The sequence below is a fragment of the Mobula birostris genome, chromosome 28 (genome assembly GCF_030028105.1).
Source record: "Mobula birostris isolate sMobBir1 chromosome 28, sMobBir1.hap1, whole genome shotgun sequence".
NCBI lineage: Eukaryota > Metazoa > Chordata > Chondrichthyes > Myliobatiformes > Myliobatidae > Mobula > Mobula birostris.
Window position 1 is genome coordinate 42,117,481 of NC_092397.1, and position 25,599 is coordinate 42,143,079.

General features: G+C 45.2%; 1 protein-coding gene and 1 pseudogene across 1 annotated transcript; both read right to left on the reverse strand.

Annotated features, from left to right (window-relative positions):
* Positions 1 to 23,220: 23,220 nt before the first annotated feature.
* Positions 23,221 to 23,630, reverse strand: LOC140189227 (histone H3-like; annotated as a pseudogene).
* A 614-nt stretch (positions 23,631 to 24,244) lies between these two features.
* On the reverse strand, positions 24,245 to 24,563 carry LOC140188833 (histone H4-like). Its single transcript, XM_072245486.1, has one exon. It carries the CDS (start codon positions 24,561 to 24,563, stop codon positions 24,261 to 24,263), a length of 303 nt encoding a protein of 100 aa, XP_072101587.1. The 3' UTR covers positions 24,245 to 24,260.
* Positions 24,564 to 25,599: the final 1,036 nt, after the last annotated feature.

A 25,599-nucleotide genomic window follows, 5' to 3' on the forward strand; every position in this document is an offset into this window, starting at 1 on the left:
TGGTGCTGTAAGGAAAGGATTATATGTGATTCCTTCTTGACGTAAGCTGTAAGTCTGTAAGACCAAACAGTTTTAGATTGAAGTGAATTGTTCTGAGAAAGTGCGAGAGGAACCCTGTACGGCAATGTTTTAAGAGATTCAAGTGCTGCAAGGGAGGGGAACTGAATTTAGTCTGGAGCTGAAGAGAGGACCAGTTTGTTAAGACAGAGTGATAGACAGCAAGAGAGAGGACGTGAGAGAGAGAGAGAGAGAGAGCAAGGGAGAGCAAGAGAGCCAGCGCAAACGTGAAGTGGAAAGAAAGAGTAAGAGAAATAGATAGATAGAGAATGAGAGAGGAGACAAAAAGAAGCAAGAAAGAATGAGAGGGGGGAGGGAGGGGGAGGGGAGGGAGGGAGAGTGGGGAGGGGGAGAGAGGCACGGTGAGAGGGAGAGGGAAATTGCTGCGTGACATTGCCGGGTCTGTGGCCCAATCCAAATTTGAGTTCGGCTTGTTTAGTGCATGATAAATATTATTTTGATTTCTGTACTGCTATCTCGGTACATTCATTTTTCTTTCTGTACGAGATGTACGTGTTCTAATACAGTGTTTTGTTTTAAAACCTGTGGCCTGTCTCATTCATTTCCGAATATATTTGTAAATAGCCTGAGCTGAATCAAAAAGGAACACTGAACATTTCTTTAAATAATATTTGTTACTAAAAGGTAAGCACATGAATATACAGGGGATGGAATGGTGTGAATCCCATGCAGTGAGATGTTAGCCTGGGGGGCACAGGCAGGTTAATATGTGGAAATGAGTGCGATTGTAGGATGCTGCGTTACCTCCATCATGCTCGGACCGAGGATGTCTCGGAGAAGCCACAGGCCATTCTGAAAGGGCAGGGTTAGGAGCCAGAGCTCGTGGTCCATGTTAAAAATAACAACAGGCATAGTCCTTCAAAGAGAATTTAAGGAGGTGGGCAGAAAATTTAGAAGTTGGAACTCTGGGGTGGTGATTTCAGGATTACTCCAGATGTCACATGCTTGGAAGGTAAGAGACAATAAGGTAGTACATTTAAATGCGTGGCTAACAATCTGGTGCAGGATGGATGGCATCAAGCACTCAGTTTATCCGGCTCATTTTCAGCGTAGGTTGGACTGGTGTAAGGAGGATGGGTTATACCTGCAGCAAAGGGGAGCTAATTTTCTCAGAGGGAAGTTGGCTGCAGTTACCCTGGTAGTTATACCATGTGGCAAGCAGGGGAGGTGTGGCTGCTGGGAATCGCAGATACAGGTCAGCAAGTGGCATTGGGTGGAGGGGAGCGACGAGGTCGAGGAATGCCAAAGGTAGTCCACATGGGACTATGCTGATGGGCACAACTGTCCACATGTACTTAGAACCTGGATTAGTACATGCCACGGTGATTGAGAAATTGCAGGAATCTGACTGAGAGCAGGTTAGGGACAGCTCAACATTCCAGATATTCAGATGATTCCGACAGCCTAGCAGGACGGAGAAGAGGAAAGGGAGCCGCACTGCTGATCAGGCCGAATGTCACATCATCGGGGTTATCCCACAGGCTATCCAGTGAGACAATGTGGGTTAGACTCAGGAATAAGAAAGGTGCAATCGCTATGATGGAATTATACTGCAGGCCTCCAAATAGCCAGTAAGAGAGATATGTCGGCACGTTATGAGCTAATGTTAAAAACAGTAGAGTAGCTAGAAGAGGTGAATAATCTTCCCAGTGTGACTAGACGCTCTTACAGTTTCAGGCTTGAATGAACATTTTTTTTAGGTGTGTTATAGAAGATTTGCAGAAACAGCATGTAGATGGTCCACCATAGCGGGAGACATGCTTTACTAGTATTGGGCGAGAGCCTAGCGCGATGATTGGTGTTTTATTGGGAAAGATTTAAAGATCATAATTATGGAGGTTTTCGAATGGTTATTGATAAGGATAAGACTGCACCTGCAGTGGATGAGTGCCAATTTGTGGAAGGTAAATCACAGCACAACTGGGCAGGAATCATAGAGAGTAGTCTGGGAGCTGATGATATTCATTAAGTCCATGTATGACATGTGAGAGTCACCTACACAGTCCAGTTAGTCAGAATGCAGGACTTCCATGTCCCAGTTAGAAACGTAGAGAGCGATGGGAAACTTAGGATGATGAGAAATACTGTATTTGCTTAAAAATATAGGAGGAGTCATATGCAAGTTTAGGAAGATAACATTCGACAGGGCATAGGAGGATCAAAAAGGAAACAAGGAACAAATCACGCTGCAAATCGGCCTGCAGTCTCAGCACGCTGCTGATTTATACAACCAGGGACTGCTCGGTGTCGCTGACAGTTCAATTTACATTTCGATCGATTCGGAGCTCTGTTGATGCCGCAGATTAAAATAACGAGAGAACAGCAGCTACGGTTATAACTATTGCCGGTATCCTGAGCGCGGTGAAGAAGGTTCCCTTCTACCTTACCTACCGGTGGTTGTACAGTTGACGGCGTGCCCTGGTTTTGTAACATCAAGCTAAGATTCTTTTCTCAAACTGCCTGGAAAGCACATGCTTAGCTGAACTGTATTATAATACCGTGTCTTCCCTTCTTTCTAATCTTACTATTCAATGTTCCCACAATCAGTCACATTTCCGCTTCTAGCAGAGAATAAGGTTCGTGATAATTATGAATATTCAGAAAAAGAAGATCAGAATAACCCATCATTTTACTTTTCACCATACCCAGCAGTTTCTGGCTCCTGTGGATTACTCACGTCATCGGTTTTATACGTTTGCCCCACTTTTACCCCACTTTTTAAAGAAGGAGGGAGAGAGAAACCGGGGAATTATAGACCGGTTAGCCTAACGTCGGTGGTGGGGAAACTGCTGGAGTCAGTTATGTGATAACAGCACATTTGGAAAGCGGTGAAATCATCGGACAAAGTCAGCATGGATTTGTGAAAGGAAAATCATGTCTGACGAATCTCATTGAATTTCTTGAGGATGTAACTAGTAGAGTGGATAGGAGAGAACCAGTGGATGTGGTATATTTGGATTTTCAGAAGGCTTTTGACAAGGTCCCACACAGGAGATTAGTGTGCAAACTTAAAGCACACAGTATTGGGGGTAAGGTATTGATGTGGATAGAGAATTGGTTGGCAGACAGGAAGCAAAGAGTGGGAATAAACGGGACCTTTTCAGAATGGCAGGCGGTGACTAGTGGGGTACCGCAAGGCTCAGTGCTGGGACCCCAGTTGTTTACAATATATATTAATGACTTGGATGAGGGAATTAAATGCATCATCTCCAAGTTTGCGGATGACATGAAGCTGGGTGGCAGTGTTAGCTGTGAGGAGGATGCTAAGAGGATGCAGAGTGACTTGGATAGGTTGGGTGAGTGGGCAAATTCATGGCAGATGCAATTTAATGTGGATAAATGTGAAGTTATCCACTTTGGTGGCAAAAATAGGAAAACAGATTATTATCTGAATGGTGGCCGATTAGGAAAAGGGGAGGTTCAACGAGACCTGGGTGTCATTATACACCAGTCATTGAAAGTGGGCATGCAGGTACAGCAGGCGGTGAAAAAGGCCAATGGTATGCTGGCATTTATAGCGAGAGAATTCGAGTACAGGAGCAGGGATGTACTACTGCAGTTGTACAAGGCCTTGGTGAGACCACACCTGGAGTATTGTGTGCAGTTTTGGTCCCCTAATCTGAGGAAAGACACCCTTGCCATAGAGGGAGTACAAAGAAGGTTCACTAGATTGATTCCTGGGATGGCAGGACTTTCATATGAAGAAAGACTGGATGAACTGGGCTTGTACTCGTTGGAATTTAGAAGATTGAGGGGGGATCTGATTGAAACGTATAAAATCCTAAAGGGATTGGACAGGCTAGATGCAGGAAGATTGTTCCCGATGTTGGGGAAGTCCAGAACTAGGGGTCACAGTTTGAGGATAAAGGGGAAGCCTTTTAGGACCGAGATTAGGGAAAACTTCTTCACACAGAGAGTGGTGAATCTGTGGAATTCTCTGCCACAGGAAACAGTTGAGGCCAGTTCATTGGCTATATTTAAGAGGGAGTTAGATATGGCCCTTGTGGCTACGGCGATCAGGGGTTATGGAGGGACGGCCGGGGCAGGGTTCTGAGTTGGATGATCAGCCATGATCATAATAAATGGGGTGCAGGCTCGAAGGGCCGAATGGCCTACTCCTGCACCTATTTTCTATGTTTCTATGTTTCTATTACAGCCAATTCTTATTTCTCTGGTTTTACTTTCAAAGATCCACATTATATTCTGCATGAACGCGGCAACTGTCCACACTCAGATTCTACACGAACATCTTTATATACGCAGTGACCCAGACTAACTTCAGAGAAGAGAAAATAAGACAGTCATGTTTCTACTAACTTTATTGGTTGGTTTCTTTAATCGGTGAAAGGAAAGTATTCTGGCAGCAGTTGCGCTGTTGTTCTGTTCTCACCATTCGTTTAATATTTTCTAAGCAGTTATTTTTCACTTGTAAATATTCCAAAGATTCGAGGTACACATAAAAAAGAACATCGCAACCTGCTTCCCAAATATGACCACGACAAAAGACCATCGAACCATCAGAAAAAAAAACTGTTTGTTTTTTTTTGGACGGAGTCATCACAAGATTCATGAATGCTTGGAAGCAAAATAACCTATATCGAGCCTCCTGACAAAGCCATGATGTTGAAACTGCGACCATTAATTAGCTCGTAGAAGAACACGGAAGATAGAATATGGAATATGGAACGCAGAACATACAATATAGAAGAGAAAACATGAACACACTCTAGGGACCATGGAGTTGCCCCGTACAAATTGGCCTAGTAACTAAACAGATATAAGACTCGTATCTCGTGCATTTTGAACAGCATATCTCGCGACTATCTATACATCTATGTATCAATTCAAGAACCTCATCGATGTCCCTTTCCAATTCGCCTCGGCATTCCAGTCTCTCACCAGTTTCTATGTAAAAATAAAATAACAACTTGTCGTAGAAACATAAGAACATATAAAAAAAAACAAGCCCTTCGGCCCACAATGCTCTGCAGAACATGTAGAAATTCCCTTGGGTTAGACATAGCCCTCTATTTTTTGAAGCTCCAAGTATATAACCATATAACAATTACAGCACGGAAACAGGCCATCTCGGCCCTTCTAGTCCGTGCCGAACTCTTACTCTCACCTAGTCCCACCGACCTGCACTCGGCCCATAACCCTCCATTCCTTTCCTGTCCATATATCTATCCAATTTAACTTTAAACAATAACATCGAACCTGCTGGAAGCTCATTCCACACAGCTACCACTCTCTGAGTAAAGAAGTTTCCCCTCATGTTACCCCTAAACTTTTGCCCTTTAACTCTCAACTCATGTCCTCTTGTTTGAATCTCCCCCCAAAAAGCTTATCCACTTCAACTCTATCAATCGCCCTCATAATTTTAAACACCTCTATCAAGTCCCCCCTCAACCTTCTATGCTCCAAAGAATAAAGACTCAACTTGTTCAACCTTTCTCTGTAACTTAGGAGATGAAACCCAGTCAACATTTTAGTAAACCTCCTCTGTACTCTCTTATTTTTATTGACATCTTTCCTATAATTTGGTGACCAGAACTGTACACAATACTCCAAATTTGGCCTTACCAATGCCCTATACAATTTCAACATTACATCCCAACTCCTATACTCAATGCTCTGATTAATAAAGGCCAGCATACCCAAAGCTTTCTTCACCGCCCTATCCACATGAGATTCCATCTTCAGGGAACTATGCACCATTATTCCTAGATCCCTCTGTTCTACAGCAGTCTTCAATGCCCTACCATTTTCCATGTACGTCCTATTTCGATTAGTCCTACCAAAATGTAGCACCTCACATTTTTCAGCATTAAACTCCATCTGCCATCTTTCAGCCCACTCTACTAACTGTCCTAAATCTCTCTGCAAGCTTTGAAAACCTACCTCATCAACCACAACGCCACCTATCTTAGTATCATCTGCATACTTACTAATCCAATTTACCACCCCATCATCCAGATCATTAATATATATGACAAACAACATTGGACCCAGTACAGATCCCTGAGGCACACCGCTACACACCCTCCTCCAAACTGACACACGGTTATCCACCACTACTCTCTGGCGTCTCCTATCTAGCCACCGCTGAATCCATTTTATTATTTCCATATTAATGCCTAACGATTGAACCTTCCTAACTAACCTTCTGTGTGGAACCTTGTCAAAGGCATTACTGAAGTCCATATAGACAACATCCACTACTATACCCTCGTCAACTTTCTTAGTAACCTCATCAAAATATTCAATAAGAATTGTCAAACATGACCTTCCACGCACAAATCCATGTCGACTGTTCCTAATCAGACCCTATCCAGCAGTCTCTTAAAAGGCCCTATCGTATCAGCCTCAACAACCATCGCTGGCAGCCCATTTAAGGCACTCAGCACTCTCTGTGTAAAAAAAGAAACATACCCCTGACATCTACAAACGCAAGAGATTACACATCATTTATGGGAGAGCAAAGCGGTTTTTTTTTTCCGTAGCAGAGTGGCAAAGCGGAAGCGTGCTGGGCCCATAACCCAGAGTTCAACGGATCGAAACCATCCTGTGCTATGTTAACTGCTGCCAACAACAATCTTCCGTCAGTGCGCTTTAAAAGACGAGACTGTCCCATCATTGGTATATGCAAGGAAATCCACTGGCTTTCGGCTGGAATGTATTTTTTTAAATGTTATCCTTTTTAACTTTTGCGGCAGTTTCTGTTTGGTTGGAAATATTAACCGATTGTGCATTGAGGTATCTTAATGTCATCTATTCTTTGCAGAATAAAGCCGTGTCTTGTATAAAAACAGAAAAATGCTGGAAACACGCAGTGGGTAGGCAACATTTGCAGAAGGAAGAGATTTGATATTTCCGGTGGATGCCCGTTTGACCCAACTGGAAAAGAGAGAAAATAAACAACACAAACAAAATGCTGGAGGAACTCAGCAGGCCAGGTGACATCTATAGAAAAGAGTACACTCGACGTTTCCGGCCCAGACCCTTCATCAGGACTGGAGCAAAACGATGACAGGACCTTGCACAGGAGTTTCTCCTTCTCTCTCTCTCCCTCCCCCTTGATTTTCCAAACCGTTCCCTGCATCGATTACTCAGACAATAAATCCTGTTGGGGAATGCTCTTCATCCCAATGCATAATCAGGCACAAATGGGAGCATGTCCTCTGGCCAGTGCTCGACAAAGAAGTAACTGAATCGGAAAGGATTCCCGAGACCTCTCCGGTCGCAGAGGAAGAAATGTAAAATGTCTGAAAAGCGCCGGTTTCGTAGTCGCCGAACAAATATCGATTTGGCCCCGTGAGATCTCGTGTGTTCGGACATCTGAATAACAGATTTACTTTCGCGCTGGTTTCTCGTCACTGGTTAGAATACCCGCCCGTCACGGAAAACGGCGGTTTCATTTCCCCGACGAAGAAGTAGTTTTGCTATTTCCATATTAAATGTGATTTCAAACCGGATTTTCAAATCAAAAAAAAAAGTGTTAAGGAGGATCAGTCGGAGTTTGATGTTGAAACGATCAGTTCGTCGGGGATGTGGAACAGTCCGGTCTGCAGTGACCCCGGGAAGGGAGAATCTCGCGATCGGTGTTCTGCTTCTTCAGATATCCCCTCAGCGACTCTGTATCTCAGCGCCATTCAGTGTAACCCTCAGTGACAGAGTCCAATGTTTGCTAAAATATTTGCATCATCTACCTCTGCTGTACTTTAAACTTTAAGCAAAGGCCGGTCTTACGCTCGATTTGACTGCTGTTCAATATGAAGGAGGCAGAGAATGAAACCGACGCCTTCGCCCAGCTCAGGCCACCCTGCAGAGACTGAGTGAGATTCTCTCCTCCAACTCCGCGCCCAGAGCTCAGGGTGAAAGGTCATCGACCTGAAACATGAACTCTGTTTCTCCCTCCACAGACGCTGCCTGAGCTGTGGAATATTCCCGGCAGTTTCAGATTTTACTTCAGTAATTGTCCTGTTTTCTCCGACCCCGGAATCGATACACTTCCCATACGTCCCGGGACACAGTGACCACATCATCATAACATTGTAACTAAACGCGTAGAGCGGTTTTCAACCAGATTTCCAGTACACACATAACATCTTGTTCATTTAAGTATTCAAAAAAATTCTTCAATTCTCGGCTATTAGCTAACAAATTTCTAACATTCTATTGTAGGATTAAAAAAGGCATTAAGAGCCCTTTTTTGAAGTCAGAATATTAGTTACCCCCTTGTAAACATCATTAATAATCTCGAATTTTGTCTTTTTTCTGTAGAGTTTTCTCTGCAGTTTTCAAAATAATTTTCGTCCTATCTTTAGTCTTTGCTGTTTCGTTCACCACATATGCCATTAAAGTGGCAAGCTTAATCAATAATCAACGAATCCTTTGTTATGAAATCATGCACTTCACACACTGACTGAAATCTATCTGTATTCTGGATATTAATAGGTCTCATTGGCACCGTCGTCTGTATTTTCTGAAGAGCCTCGGACTATGAAATACCCCTTTCCACAAGAGAACACTGCACCTCCACAGCTTTCATATATACAGGACACCCTGAAAACACTCTGAATATGTTCCCCTCCACACTGTCTACATTTTAGCCCAGGGCTGTCAAACTACCGACCCGCGAAGGGGTTTCTGAAAAAAATGTATATTCACGACCATTTATTTTGTATCTGTACGACAGCCGCTCTCTCTCTCCCTCGCCGAGCTCTCTCCCACCAGTGTCTGTGCCGCCTGCTGCGCCGGCAGCTTGTTGTGTGTACTTGGAAAACAACAGGCAGCAGTTAACTACCCGCTGTGCATAAGCACCTTCCACCCTGCACTGAACACCTCTAGGGCCCTACTTACGTCGTCAGACACAGTATAAACACACAGACTCCTCAGGTAAGTATCGCTTGTGGCAAGGCTGAGACTGTTCGCTGCTGCGGTTCAAAATGCTTTCCAAGAAAAGAAAAGTTGACATCGAAGGTCGGATATTCAACGATAATTGGAAAGATTGTTTTTTGCTTCTGTGAAGTCAAAGGCAAACCTGTGTGTTTGTTATGCTCGCAACAAGAGGCTGTGGCAAATATGTACAATATCAAACAACACTATGAGACGTCACACGGAGAAAAATATGACAAGTACGCAGGACGACTCAGAACGCAAAAGTTAAATGAGCTTGAAGCAGCTCTGAATAAACAGCAATCAGTGTTCGCCAAAAGTCGGGAGACTCATGCTGGAGCTGTCAAGGCCAGCTATATTATTGCCAGCAAAATAGCTGCTCCGTCGAAGCCATACTCAGAGGGGCAAATTCATCAAAGCATGCATGCTGACGGCGGCTGAGCTGGTGTGCCCGGAGAAGAGGCAGGCTTTTGGTAATATCAGCTTTTCAAGAAATACTGTGGCAGACAGAATCGGGGACCTCGCAGGAGATTTGAACAGTCAACTAAAAGAGAAAGTGAAGTCATTCATTGCCTTCTCTATGGCAATTGATGAAAGCACCGACGTGACTGATGAAGCTCAATTGGGGATATTTATTCGTGGTTTTGATGCATCTTTGACCGTCACCGAGGATTCTGTGGAGATGGTGTCCATGACAAACACCTCAATGGCAAACAACGTTTTCTCCAGCCTCGTCGAGGCCTTGGACAGAGTGGGTCAGCGTGGCGACGGATGGCGCACCGTCGATGGTCAAGAAAAAGGCAGTTGTTGGGAAACTCAGAGGGAAAGTTCAGACAGGGAATCCAGGTCAGGAATTCTGGAATTTTCATTGTATTATACACCAAGAGGCGTTATGCAGCAGCAGCCTAAAAATGGACAATGTCATATGGATGTAGCAATCAAAACCTTTCAGGAAGGTTTGTTAGTGCTATTGGGGAGGCTTTAAACTGGATTTGCAGGGGGATGGGAACCAGAGTGCCAGAGCTGACAGTGTGGCTGGGGTGAAAATAAATGATATTAAAAGTTCAAGCAAATCCGCTAATAGAAAGGTTGTGAGTGGTGGTAGAAATCTTCTGAGGTGTATATATTTCAATGCTAGGAGTATTGCGGGTAGGCGGATGAGTTGAGGGCGTGAATTGACACGTGGAATTATGACGTTATAGCAATTAGTGAAACATGGCTAAAAGAGGGGCAGGACTGGCAGCTTAATATTCCAGGGTACCGATGTTTCAGATGTGATCGAGGCAAAGGTGGGGGAGTAGCATTGCTTGTTAGGGAAAATATTACAGCAGTGCTCAGGCAGGACAGATGAGAGGGCTTGTCTACTGAGTCCTTATGGGTGGAGCTGAGAAACAGGAAAGGTATGGCCACATTAGTGGGTTGCATTACAGACCACCCAATAGTCAACGAGACTTGGAAGAGCAAATCTGCAGAGAGATAGCAGGCAACTGCAGGAAACATAAAGTTGTGGTGGTAGGGGATTTTAATTTTCCATACATTGATTGGGACTCCCATACTGTTAGGGGTCTAGATGGCTTAGAGTTTGTAAGATGTGTTCAGGAAAGTTTTCTAAATCAATATATAGAGGGACCAACTAGAGGGAATGCAATATTGGATCTCCTGTTAGGAAACGATTAGGACAAGTGACAGAAGTCTGTGTAGGGGAGCACTTTGGTTCCAGTGATCATAACACCATTAGTTTCAATTTGATCATGGACAAGGATAGATCTGGTCCTAGGGTTGAGGTTCTGAACTGGAAGAAGGCCAAATTTGAAGAAATGAGAAACGATCTAAAAAGCGTAGATTGGGACAGGTTCTTCTCTGGCAAACATGTGGGAAGCCTTCAAAGGGGAAATTTTGAGAGTGCAGAGTTTGTATGTTCCTGTCAGGATTAAAGGCAAATTGAATAGGAATAAGGAACCTTGGTTCTCAAGGGATATTGCAACTCTGATAAAGAAGAAGAGGGCGTTGTATGAAATGTATAGGAAACAGGGGGTAAATCAGGTGCTTGAGCAGTATAAGAAGTGCAAGAAAATACTTAAGAAAGAAATCAGGAGGGCTAAAAGAAGACATGAGGTTGCCTTGGCAGTCAAAGTGAAGGATAATCCAAAGAGCTATTACAAGTATATTAAGAGCAAAAGGATTGTAAGGGATGAAATTGGTCCTCTTGAAGATCAGTGTGGTAGGCTATGTGCGGAACCAAAGGAAATAGGGGAGATCTTAAATAGGTTTTTTGTGTCTGTATTTACTAAGGAAACTGGCATGAAGTCTATGGAATTAAGGGAATCAAGTAGTGAGACCATGGAAACTGTACAGATTGAGAAGGAGGAGGTGCTTGCTGTCTTGAGGAAAATTAAAGTGGATAAATCCCTGGGATCTGACAGGGTGTTCCCTCGGACCTTGAAGGAGACTAGTGTTGAAATTGCGGGATCCCTGGCAGAGATATTTAAAATGTCGCTGTCTACAGGTGAGGTGCCGGAGGATTGGAGAGTGGCTCATGTTGTTCCGTTGTTTAAAAAAGGATCGAAAAGTAATCCGGGAAATTATAGACCGGTAAGTTTAACATCGGTAGTAGGTAAGTTATTGGAGGGAGTACCAAGAGACAGAATCTACAAGCATTTGGATAGACAGGGACTTATTAGGGAGAGTCAACATGGCTTTGTGCGTGGTAGGTCATGTTTGACCAATCTGTTGGAGTTTTTCAAGGAGGTTACCAGGAAAGTGGATGAAGGGAAGGCAGTAGATATTGTCTACATGGACTTCAGTAAGGCCTTTGACAAGGTCCCGCATGGGAGGTTAGTTAGGAAAATTCAGTCGCTAGGTATACATAGAGAGGTGGTAAATTGGATTAGACATTGACTCAATGGAAGAAGCCAAAGAGTGGTAGTAGAGAATTGTTTCTCTGAGTGGAGGCCTGTGACTAGTGGTGTGCCACAGGGATCAGTGCTGCGTCCATTGTTATTTGTCATCTATATCAATGATCTGGATGATAATGTGGTAAATTGGATCAGTAAATTTGCTGATGATACGAAGAGTGGAGGTGTAGTAGACAGTGAGGAAGGTTTTCAGAGCCTGCAGAGGGACTTGGACCAGCTTGAAAAATGGGCTGAAAAATGGCAGATGGAGTTTAATACAGACAAGTGTGAGGTATTGCACGTTGGAAGGACAAACCAAGGTAGAACATACAGGGTTAATGGCAAGGCACTGAGGAGTGCAGTAGAACAGAGGGATCTGGGAATACAGATACAAAATTCCCTAAAAGTGGCGTCACAGGTAGATAGGGTCGTAAAGAGAGCTTTTGGTACATTGGCCTTTATTAATCAAAGTATTTAGTATGTGACGAGAATACACATAGATCAGATGTTAGCTGTCCTGTGTGATCAGCAGCTGGTCTGCCACCTGTCCTCAAGAGAGAGATAAGGAACACAATGAAACAGCATCTGGAGATGTGTAATGAAGGGACGGGAGAGAGAGCTGTCTGGAGCGGCTCCCCCTTTGAACCCTGAACTGTTTGAAGTGGTGGACAGGCGATGCCCCAGCAGGGGGATAAAAAGGGACAGGTTCGCTAAGGCAGGACACACGACACCCGAGGTAACGAGACCCTGGAAGCGGTGCGCCTCTCACGAGTCGGTGGGAAGTACCGAACCTTAAACGCACAGGGTGGAAAGGTACGATCAGCGGGAACCCGGTGTGTGTCCACCCTCGCTTGGGTGCCGGGTTTACTGCAGAGGATCGACCGCATCTGGAGGAGGGGTCACAGTCGGTGACCTCAGGTGACATCACCAAGGACCTGCCCGAAAGCTGCTTGTGAGCCATATCGCCGGTCTGTGAGTGGAAGCCGTGTCTGAATGAACAGTCGTTCCCGTTCTCCCTCTCTCTCTCCCCCCACGTTGTCCATCGCCATGGCAACGATTACTGCGAACTGAACTACTAAATTGAACTGAACTTTGTGTCACTTTGAAATTGGTCATTTATCCCTAGACAACGATAGAGCTTGATTGATGCTGTTATCTTAATTCTGTGCACATGTGTGTTTATCATTGCTGAACTGTGGCATTTATTATCCTTTCGATTACTGTGTTGCTTGTTTCTTTAATAAAACTTTCTTAGTTCTAGTAATCCAGACTCCAACTGAGTGATCCATTTCTGCTGGTTTGGCAACCCAATTACGGGGTACGTAACAAGTATAAGAGCTGGAATGTTATGATGAGGTTGTATAAGGCATTGGTGAGGCCGAATCTGGAGTATTGTGTTCAGTTTTGGTCACCAAATTACAGGAAGGATATAAATAAGGTTGAAAGAGTGCAGAGAAGGTTTACAAGGAGGTTGCCAGGACTTGAAAAACTCAGTTACAGAGAAAGGTTGAATAGGTTAGGACTTTATTCCCTGGAGCATAGAAGAATGAGGGGAGATTTGACCGAGCTATATAAAATTATGATGGGTATAGATAGAGTGAATGCAAGCAGGCTTTTTCTACTGAGGCAAGGGGAGAAAAAAACCAGATGACATAGGTTAAGGGTGAGGGGAGAAAAGTTTAAAGGGAACATTAGGGGGGGCTTCTTCACACAGAGAGTGGTGGGAGTATGGAATGAGCACCAGACGAGGTGGTAAATGCGGGTTCTTTTTTAACATTTAAGAATAAATTGGACAGATACATGGATGGGAGGTGTATGGAGGGATATGGTTCGTGTGCAGGTCAGTGGGACTAGGCAGAAAATGGTTTGGCACAGCCAAGAAGGGCCAAAGGGCCTGTTTCTGTGCTGTCGTTTCCTATGGTTTCTATTACAGCCAAGGGACTCAACCATCGGCAATTTGACACTCTTTTGTCCGAAAGTAATATTGGACACGGCCTACCCTATGACACTGAAGTCCGCTGGTTGAGCAGAGGGGTTGTGATCAAACCTTTTTTAATTACATGCAGAAATTGGACTACTCATGAACGAGAAAGGGAAGCCTGTGGCAGAGTTGGATAACTCAGATTGGCTTCATGATCTTGCATTTTTGGTGGATATAGAAGAACACTTATGAAATATTGAGTGTCATAATATTGTGATTCATTCATTTTCTGACTTCTATTATTTTAAAAATTAGCGGCTAACTGTGTTCATTGTCTGAGTCTGATTGCCTGAAATGAATTTTATAGGCAGGCTATTAAAAATTAGGTGTAGTTGTGTAGCCTACAGTTACAATTTGTTTTGTTAGGTCTACATTTGTGTTTGCTAATCTTCGATTTTAAATGGTTTATCAATGGAAAGGGTGTGGCTCCCAAAACAATCTTAGCCAATATTGAATCGTTTTTTCTCTCTCTCATCACAACTTTCTTGTAGCCTACGACTGTAACTTAATAACAATCATCAAAATAATTTTTGCTGAGCAATCTTCTTCATAAGAAACAGCATTCGTAAAGTGAAGCACTTTGTAGTTGTAGCAGAGACTGAGACACATGAGAGCTGTTTGTACAAACCGAAGTCAGTGAAAGCTGTGGGAGCGCGCGCGCGTGTGCGTTCGCGCGTGCACAACTGATCCGGCCCGCATGAAGTCTCATTTTGCGCAATCCTGCCCGTGACCTAAAATGGGCTTGTCATCCCTGGCCTAATGCCTTCTGCACACTTACTGTAACTGTATTCCTCACCAATTTCTACCACACCACATTTACCCCTACATACAGCTGCTATGTGACCAAACCAAAACTTCTCATGGAGCTGAGGCATATAACTGATTTAACCTAATTTATCCCAAGGCACCAATAAGCTCTGTCTCCCATCCCGCTTAAGGGAAAAAAGTTGCAAAGACACAGGAATAATTAGAAAGTCACCCTGAAAGCATGTACAATGGGGCTTAGGGTCAACATTTATCACACTGACTAGAACAGAATAATGGACTATTGGTCCCAGAATCCACCATCTAATGATCTTGCACCCTATGATTTACATTTCTCTGCAGCAGTTATGCTTCATTCAGCGTTGTGTTACTGTTTCAACTTCTACTACCAAAATGCACCATATTGTTTTTGACTCAGTATTTTAATACACCAACATGAGGGGAGGCCTGTCTAGATCTGATCACCTGTAACAAACAGGATAGAATTTTCAGGACGGAAGTTGTTGAGACTTTAGGAACAAATGATCATAACATTGCTAGCCTTACAGCATTTTGGGGGAGTATATGAGTAAAAACAAACGTCATTGAATTGAATTTCAGAAAGGCAATATTTGTCTGGATGCGGCAAAGACTTCAAAAGGTAAACTGAAAAGAACTGCTTGACGGTCAGTCAATTGAGTAACAATGTGGTCGATTTAAAGAGGTAAATCACACAGTGCGGAAAATGTTAATTCCCAAGTTTGGAAGAAACAATATAAAAATTGATCAACTAAATGGATGAATGAAGATATATATTATTGATGAAAAGGTAGTTAAGTAAGGAATACAGAAAAAATAGTAGTTATGTTAACCATAGAGCATATGAAAATATGAGAGCTATCGTGAAGAGGGAAATTCGATTTGCAAAAGACAGGTTGAGAAGCATATTGTCACATCCACGGATTCGGCAGCGCATTAGATATGGCAATTGCGCTTGTGAATATGCACATGTCAGCTAATTATTATTTCATAGTGATAGTATTACACGTCATACTTGACATCGTAGTGCTTGTCGAAACTTGGACACAGCACAGCAACGCTTTGCTGCCTCTTTGCATTCGGCCTTGCCTGTGAAATTGGAGTGTAGACTCAACTCTGAAGACTAGTGGTATTCTTTTCTATTTTAGTTGTTCTTTTCAGCCGCAGCTTCGTTTTTCCATCTGAGAGTGTGCCTTAGTGGCTCTGTTTGGCTTAGCTTTTTTTGTTTTCTTTCCCCTTTTACACTGTTCGCATTAAAGTCTGTGAACTATCGACCCGCTTCATTGTCTCTCACTCTGCACTTGGGCCATAACCAAACCCGGTAACAGCAAGTCTCGACCACACTAAGATGGACCCAGCATAGAGACAGCAGCTGACCTTGGCCTTGAAATTCATTATTCGGGTAGGAGACAAGCTACAGGCAACGGAATTTGTTCTTAATGAAGTTACGGAGGCAATGAGGCAAATAATGTCGTGCCGACAAGCCCAGTCTCACTTGGAGGAACAGGTATCATCCCTCGCCGCAACTGTTCAACAGCTCACCACAGGCAACTGGAATCAGGTTTCTGATATTTCCGCACTCACGGCCGCCGTCCACGAGGTTACTGTGAACAGCCAGCATCAGCTGGCGTCCATTAACCTTCTCGCCAACGCAACTCAGCAACCTCAGGCTGCCTAAGTCCCACTCCCAGCATCTCGCAGGTCCTCCTTTTCTGCTGGTCCGACAATCTCTGCTACGAATGTTTACCTCCCGCGCCCGGACCAGAGCTGACTCACGCATTCAGACCCCCACAGACGCTCGCAGCCGTACAGGAGCCGAGTATTCCACCGGGCAGATATTCCGGTAATCCTGATGGCTGCAGGAATTTTATTACCCAATGCAGCTGACATTCGAAGCACAGCCTGGTCATTTAAATGACGATGCGCGAAAACTGGCGTACAATGTCAATCTTCCTGATGAACCTCCACTCAGTCTGTTCAATGCTTCACGGGAGCCTAGTCGTTTCGACGTTTTGTGGCAGAGTTAACGAGGGTTTTTGATTTTCCAATACGGGGTCAGGAGGCAGCCCAGCGACTTCTGGACCCGTGCCAAGGCAGAGGAACGGTGAGAGCCTATGCAGTTAAATTCCAAACCCTTGCAGTAGAGGCAGGCTGGAATGTGAGATCTCTCATTGCTGCCTTCCAGCGTGGACTGAACGCAGGGTTCCGGCATGAGATCGTCGACTGGGACGAGCAGGATGGCCTGGATCACCTGACTAATCTGGCTATTCGAGTTGACGACCGGGTGACTGAGAGGCACAGGGAAAAAATATTTCAAACTTCCTGATCCCTGCCTTTCCTGCCCCTCTCCGCTCCCTTCCCAACCGGCACCCAGCCCACGGACACAAAAGAGCCTACGTAAGTGGAGCGCATGCGCCTGTCTCAGGAGGAACGAGAGCGGCGCAGGAAAACAGGTTCAGGCCTCTGTTGTGATGATCCAGGACACTTCTGGGCGGCATGTTCCAAGCCTCCAGTAAAAGAGAATCCCAGTCAGCAAGGAGGGGAATTAGGAGAATCCTGTCGGGTTGGTGCTCCCTTCAGTCAGCTTCTCTTAATTCTGCAAAGCTCGCAGCAAGGATGTCACGAAGCTGGAAAGTGTGGAGGGAAGTTTAATGAGGATATTACTGACACTGGAGGCCTTGAATTATCAGCATAAGCTTGGATAGGCTGGGACTCTCTTTCTCTCCCTCGATGGTAAGAAGCTGTTACCGCTCAGAGGTTTATAAAATCACTGAGTGACCAGTCTGTGTGTGAAAGTAGGGGAGTGTAAAACTACAGGATAATTATTGAAGGTGAAGGGGAAACATTTAAAGTCTACCTGAGGGTCACTGTTTTGCCACGCAGATGCTGGTGTACATATTGAACATGGAAGTTGTCAACAAGGACACAGTTATCATGCTTCAAAGACATTTCACTTCTCTCAGACTCAGGTGTGGGGGGTGTTGCATCTTTGATTAAGGAGACCAACACTGCAGTAATAAGTGAGGGTTTTGATGAGGTCTTGTAAGTAGAGGTTTTAAATAAAATGATGTATGATGATTTTGATGGGATTATACTGCCAGCTTCCCGATAGGGTGATATATTATGGACCAGACGTGCTGGTCAATCACACAGAGGGGTAATGGGAATGGGCTTACAGCAGTCGGGTATTTTGACTCCCCCAGTATTAACCAGATTACCTTTGTATGAAAAGCTTGAGTTTCCAGGAGTAATTTGACAGATGCAGAATCAGTTCATCCCTCAGCAGAAACAGTATTTGAAAGGGAGGATGAGGCAAACATCACTAACAACAGAAGACAAAGGCAGCATAAAAGAACATGAGAGGGCATACAGTATCACAGAAATTAATCGATTAGGAAACTTAAGAAAACAACAGAAGACAACTACAATAGCAATGTGGAGAGAACAGGTGAATTGTGAAAGTAAGCTGGGCAATGATATAAAAGAAGATACTAAAAGTTTTATTTTTCAGACATGAAAAGAGTAAAAGGGAGGCAAGAATGGATCAGGTATCATGTTTCCCATTCTCATCTTCGTGCTCACACCCCTCCCTGATCCTCTGTTTACACTGTCTAGTTTAATGTATAGTTCTTATTTTAACTGTTTTTTTTAATAAATTGCAGTGTACTGCTGTAGCAAGCCAACAAAGTTCATGACATATATTCATATTAATAAACTTGATTTTGATTCAGATACTAACCACATTCACTGATCATGGCCAGTGTACAAAAGGCATGTGAATATGTTGGGATAACTTCACTCAACTTTACTTGTCCCAACATTGAACTGTTCCCACTATCTATGGAATTGCTTTCACTGACTTTTCATCTCATGTTCTTGATGTTTATTCCTTTTTAAGTTATTATTATTATTTCTGATTTTTTCCTTTGGTATTTGCACAGTTTGTTGTCTTTGCACATTGGTTGATTGTCCATCTCGTTGGGTGCAGTCTTTCATTGATTCTGTTATCTTTCTTGGATTGACTGACTATGCCCACAGGAAAACAAATGTCAGGTTTGTACATGGTGACATATATGTACAGTATTTTGATAAAACATTTACTTTGGAATTTGAACTTCGAACTTCAAGATGCCATACCTGCATTTCTAAGAGTCGAGTTTGCAGAGACAACAAAGAGCTCATAAAATTGCTCGTTTTTTCAAATGGTTTATAAGTACATGTCTTTAAATGAAAATTACAGGCTGCAGTTTGCAGTGATAGTAGTTCAGAAGAAGTGTATCTACATGTTTTGTGAGCTGCCCTCACGATGTCTCCGTGTATCACCAGCACCACCTTGCCTGATGAACAATACAGGCATCCAAGAGTCTCCCAGATAGGTACGAGGATGTGCAGAGAATGGAGGGCCATACAATGCATTAGATGGGGGATAAATTGTCCGGACCTGAGCAATTACTTCATGGGAGGTTGAGGTGAAAATCCTCAGACGACTGATGAAAGTCCTGGAGAATGGAAAGAGGTGAATGTTCCATTATTTGCAAGGAGAAGCCAGGAACTGCATGCAGGTCAGCCTGACATCAGTAGTGGGGAAGCTACTGGAGAGGATTCTGAGTCACGATGTACCAGTATTTGAATAGTGAATTAGGTGTCATAAGGGCTTTGTGCACAGGGAGTTGTGGTTGGAGAATCTTTGAGTTTTTGAAGATGCAGGAGGGTAAAAAGATAGATATGATATTATATGGACTTTGGAAAAAGTCTCACATGGTATCCTGGTCTGGAAGGTTAGGCCCCATTGTATCCAGGGTGAGCGAGTCAGCTGGATTCAAAGTTGTCTTGGTGGTAGGAAGCAGGGAGTTGTGCTTGAAGGTTGTTTCACAGAATGGGGGCTGGTGATTAGCGGTGAGCCGCAGGGGCCAGAGTGTATTTGATTTACATACGATCAGCAAATGTTCTTGATAGCGAAGAAGATTGTCGCAGATTACAGGGGGACCGTGATCATTTCGGGAAGAGGGCCACAGTGTGGCAAATGTATTTCAATACAGATAAGTGTGAGGCGGTGCATATTGGAAAGTCAAACCAGTGTAAAACTTATAACCATATAACAATTACAGCACAGAAACAGGCCATCTTGGCCCTTCTAGTCTGTGCCAAACTCTTACTCACACCTTGTCCCACTGACCTGCACTCAGCCCATAACCCTCATTCCTTTCCTGTCCATATAGCTATTGAATTTAACTTTAAATGACAACATCGAACCTGCCTCAACCACTTCTGCTAGAAGCCTGCTCCACACAGCTACCACTCTCTGAATAAAGAAGTCCCCCCTCATGTTACCCCTAAACTTCTGCCCTTTAACTCTCAACTCATGTCCTCTTGTTTGAATCTCCCCCACTCTCAATGGAAAAAGCCTATCCACATCAACTCTATCTATCCTCCTCATAATTTTAAATACCTCTATCAAGTCACCCCTCAACCTTCTACGCTCTAAAGAATAAAGACCCAACTTTTTCAACCTTTCTCCATAACTTAGGAGATGAAACCCAGGTAACATTCTAGTAAATCTTCTCTGTACTCTCTCAATTTTTTTGACATCTTTCCTATAATTCGGTGACCAGAACTGTACACAATACTCTAAATTTGGCCTTACCAATGCCTTGTACAATTACAACATTATATACCAACTCCTATACTCAATGCTCTGATTTATAAAGGCCAGCATACCAAAAGCTTTCTTCACCACCCTATCAATATCAGATTCCACCTTCAGGGAACTATGCACCATTATTCCTCGATCCCTCTGTTCTACTGCATTCTTCAATGCTCTACTATTTACCATGTATGTCCTATTTTGATTAGTCCAACCAAAATATATCACCTCACATTTATGAGCATTAAACTCCATCTGCGTTCTTTCAGCCCACTCTTCTAACTGGCCTAAATCAACTTACACTGTGAACGATCGGTCATTAGGGAGTGGAATGGACTGGAGAGATTTAGGGGTAAAGTGCACACACGGTTCATTGAAAGAGATATCACTGGTAGACAGGGTGATGAAGAACGTAACATGCTGGTCTTCATTCGTCAGGGGATAGAGTATATCAGTTGTGACATTATGTTACAGTTGTGTAAGTGACTGGAGGCCTCACTTGCCGATTTGTGTACAGCTGTTGTCACCGTTATAGGAAACGTGGTTAAACTGGGGAGAGTGTAGAAAGGATTTCCAAGGATGTTTCCCGGACCCGAGGTTCTTAGTTACACAGAGAGTTTGGCCAGACAATGTCATTTGTCCTTTATTCCTTGGGACCAGAATCAGATTTATCAGTGTTATATGACATGAAAATTGTCGTTTTATTTTGATGGCCAAAATGCTGGAGGAACCCAGCAAGTCAGTTCGCATTTAGCACCAGAGTCCTGACGAAGGGTCCCGGCCCGAAACGTCGACTGTACCTCTTCCTATGGATGCTGCCTGGCCTGCTGCGTTCACCAGATTTTCTGTGTGTTTTGCTGGGAGCACTGTGTGTGCATTGTGTCAGAGAGAGTGTGTTTAAGGGACGGGCGGCTTAGACCGGTGTCGCTGTGTTTGTGGGTCCGAACATATCGTAGGATTTCCCAGCGTCTCATAAACAGAATGAAAAAAACATTCTCTTACAGAATCGCCTCACTCTCCCGCTCAGTCCCGAAGCTGCAATAAACCGCAAAGTTCTTGTTACTTTTAGTATTTCAGTCCAAAAGCAGAGAACAGGTCACCGATTGGGAGAGAGATCGCGGGCAGCGCAATAAAGAAACGGGTTAAAATCGAAAGAGCTGCCTTTAATCTTGAATAAACTTTATTTCCAGCGAACTTTGCGGCCTCAGTGACAGACAAGGGCCAGTCCGAGTCTCCGGAATGTCCGATTTTAATTGGAATCGGAGAGTTTTTGAGGAGAGAGAAACACAGAAAAATGAAGTCTCTGGGAGCTGACAGCAGGATGTCTCCGCCCCGTCCGCTCGCTGCCTTTAAATTGCTCTGTGCCGCCGCCTTTCGCTTCACTTCTCATTCAGTCTGATTGCGAGAAGCATTTTTCAGAGTCGCCGACATGACCGAGACAGCACCCGCCGAAACGGCTCCTCCAGCCGCACACGCCGCCGCAAAGAAGACTCCCAAGAAGAAGGCGGCCGGCCGGAGCAAACCAGCCGGTCCCAAGCTGGGCGAACAAATCGATAAGATTGTGGCGGATTGTCGCGATAGGAAAGGTATGTCCGCTGTGGCCATCATGAAGGTTCTGGCTAGCAGCGGTGTCGATGTGGGGAAACGTCGCGCCCAGATCAGGATGTGCATCAGGAAGAGAGTGGAAAGAGGCTCCTTGGTTCAGACCAAGGGCGCGGGTCTTTCGGGATTCTTTAAATCCGGTCAAGGAAAAAGTGCCGTGAAAGCGGTGAAGAAAGCGAACAAGCCATCGGCAAAGAAATCTGCCATCAAGAAATCTCCCAGCAAGAAGTCTGGCGCCAAGAATCCAGAGGCTAAGAAAGCGGCAGCGAGGAAACCGGCGGCTAAGAAAGCAGCAGTCAAGGAAACAGCGGCTAAGAAGGCGGCGCCGAAGCCCAAGAAGACGGCAGTCAAAAAGTGAATTGAGAAGACACCATTTGTAAGTGTTTGAACCCAACGGCTCTTCTCAGAGCCACCCACAGCTCAGAAAAGAGATGATCATGAATATTGTGATTCCCGTGCCGGGTCCGACTGAGTTTTCCGGGGGAACCTCTCCCATAAAACCCGATATTCCCGGTACCTTGCTGACATTCGGTGCGGCCGTGACGCCCCAGATTTGAAGTGAAACACTGAGTTTCACTCGGGCTGTGTGTGTGAGTGAGAGAGAGAGAGAGAGAGAGAGAGAGAGAGATTGAGAGACACGTGATGTAGTTGCAGGCCCAGTTCCTTCTCCCATGCCGGGAGAGTGACTGAGACACTGACACCAGCGGAGATTCCGTGCCTCACACCCCAAAGCCCGATTCTGCTGAGTTGATTGGGAACTGCTGAAAACCTATATGAGAGACTTGAGAGACGGATCCGTCTCTGGGGATGGACTGCAGGGGGAGGATATATGATAAACTACCCGGTGGCATTGCCGACTGACCTTCATTCAGTTATCAGCCACAAAACTACAAGTTTATTCACACAAAGCACCAACATTAAATATGTACAAGAGAGTGAAATCAAAATATGCACAACTGCCTGGGGTCACCGCTCCAGGAAATGCCCCTCTGTACCCACCGCGACCGCATTCTCCCTCTGCAAGGACAGCCGGGCATGTCCAAAGCAAACAAAACGGTAACAGCCGCAGCAGCGGTACATGGCTGGTTTGTGGGAGAAGTGAAGGGCCAGGTGAGACCCTGACGGGGAGGAAGCGCGTTCATCTCCTGTCCCTCGCTGAATTAACCTGTCGGCACAGAACAGCTGATGATCGCGGTCAGTCAGTGTAAAACCGAACAACCCCATCAGGAGGGCAGATCGCCACTACAATAATACTATGATCAGCAAGCGACAGCCCTTTCCTTTGCTGTGGTAGTGGCTCTTAAAAGAGCCTTTTCTTGGGTTTGTTGTGGAGGCCGGGTTTAGGCGCGCTCCCCGCGGATGCGGCGGGCCAACTGGATGTCCTTGGGCATGATGGTGACTCGCTTGGCGTGGATGGCGCACAGGTTAGTGTCCTCAAACAGCCCGACCAGGTAAGCCTCGCTAGCCTCCTGCAGGGCCATGACGGCCGGCTCTGGAAGCGCAGATCGGTTTTGAAGTCCTGAGCGATCTCCCGCACCAGGCGCTGGAAGGGAAGTTTGCGGATGAGCAGCTCGGTGGATTTCTGGTAGCGCCGGATCTCCCGCAGAGCCACGGTGCCGGGCCGGTAGCGATGAGGCTTCTTCACTCCGCCGGTGGCTGGAGCGCTCTTCCGCGCCGCTTTGGTCGCCAACTGTTTACGAGGAGTTTTCCCTCCGGTCGATTTACGCGCTGTCTGCTTGGTCCGGGCCATTCTCCTTCAGAACCGAGAACACAGGCTGAAATACAGGAACAAGATAGACAAAACGGGTTCAGGGACATGATTATGATTATTTGAGAAGGGCCGTCCCGTCGCCTCTGATTGGCTGTACATCAAGTGTCTATTAAAGGATCTAGTTGCTGCGACTGGTTGATTCATTTCATGCAGGTTGACAGCGAATAACAAAGAAGGGCCAAATGGGAAATTGTTAACTGGCGGTCGAACTTCATCCGATCAGAATGCAGTGTGATTAGCGCGGGATTAATTTCAAATCGCCCGCCAATTTCAGAGCAGCCAGGTCATTTAATAAATTTAATATCTAATTCCCTCAGTTAAGACTTAAATGCATAATTACGGATTCGTATCTCTAAATGAGTGAACTTATTTCTGTCCGAGACGGATAAAAGGATCAACAATGCATTCAGATTTTATTGTAATCACGGACTGGAATGGCAGGTTTGCAGGTAGATTTCAAGCGGAACCGATTAATCTGTTGCAAATGTAACTCAGTTGAATATATCGATAAAAAATAATCAAAAGTGTGTGGATACGGCTCCGTCTGTGAGGCGGTGGGTGGCTCTTAGAAGAGCCTTTGTTTTGAGCTCGGGAGGAAGTGGGAGTTTTTCAGCCGCCGAAGCCATAGAGAGTGCGGCCCTGGCGTTTCAGAGCGTACACCACATCCATGGCAGTGACCGTCTTGCGCTTGGTGTGTTCAGTGTAGGTGACCGCATCCCGGATCACATTCTCCAGGAAAACCTTCAGCACCCCGCGGGCCTCCTCGTAGATCAGACCCGAGATCCGCTTGACGCCGCCACGGCGAGCCAGACGGCGGATGGCCGGTTTGGTGATGCCCTGGATGTTATCACGGAGCACTTTACGGTGCCGCTTGGCTCCGCCTTTGCCCAGTCCTTTCCCTCTGCCAGACATGGTGCTGCTTCACTCAGATCGCTGCTAACTGACAAACTGCCTGCTGCTGTCTCCTTTTATACACAGCGCCCCGACCTGCCCGAGAAACGCGCAGAGAGACAGAGGCGGGGAGGGGAGGAGACAGAGTCAGAGTGACGGACAGAGCCGACAGCGGCCTCTCATCGTCCAGCTCCGCCTTCACTTTACCACAACCGCCAATTTCCAACGATTTATCCGACACAAAGTGCTCCAGCGAAAACAAAACTCCCTCACACACCACGTACATACTGGAGGATTTCTGGGAATTTGTCGATTCTACTGCTTTAAATTATAGGAAGTGCTTTTCCATTCTACAAATCCCCGAGGACCTCGGTCTGTCCCTCCCGGCCCCATGACCAGTGCGAGCGCCCTCACACACAGCAGTTGGTGGGCGAGGGTGCAGTCACTTCTAGTGATGAGAGGGTTGATTCAGTAGAACAATTGTTCCTCTGGGTCGCCAGGGAAATGAAAGACCGGTCACATACAGGAACAGGATACATAACCAGATATATAGACCTCGTTTCTGGCGCCTTCTGAAGCCCAGGTAAAGAAGTGGCTGAGGAGCTGGTGTGAGGTGGGTGGGGGCTTTAGGTACAAGGATCATTGGACTCTCGAAATGAAGGGGAGACGGGTCCAAGGAGGAGGGGAGACAATATGTTTTGGGGAGGTTTCCTCGAGCTACACGGAAGGGATCAAACGAGCAGGAATTAGGTCCTACAAAGTGATTTTGGGGAATTTTCGGTGAAAAAAGCAGGACTTCCAGGATTGTAATCTCGGAATTGTGACCATGTGCTAGTGTGGTGAGAAATCGATATTTCGTGCAGTTTAAGATGTTGCTGAGGAACTGAGCAGGAGGGAGGTCTTCAGATTTATGGATCAATGGGCACCTTCCAGGCAGGTGGGAGACCGGGACAAAAAGGATCATTTGCATCTGAACAGGAGGGGAACCAATATCTTCACCAGGAGTTTTTATGTTGTTGGACAGACAGGGCTGGCAGCTCAACATTCCTGGGTTTGA

Bases quoted from the DNA above. Each gene is read 5' to 3' on its own strand.
- LOC140188833 (XM_072245486.1), bottom strand. From the start codon at position 24,563: ATGTCTGGCAGAGGGAAAGGACTGGGCAAAGGCGGAGCCAAGCGGCAC.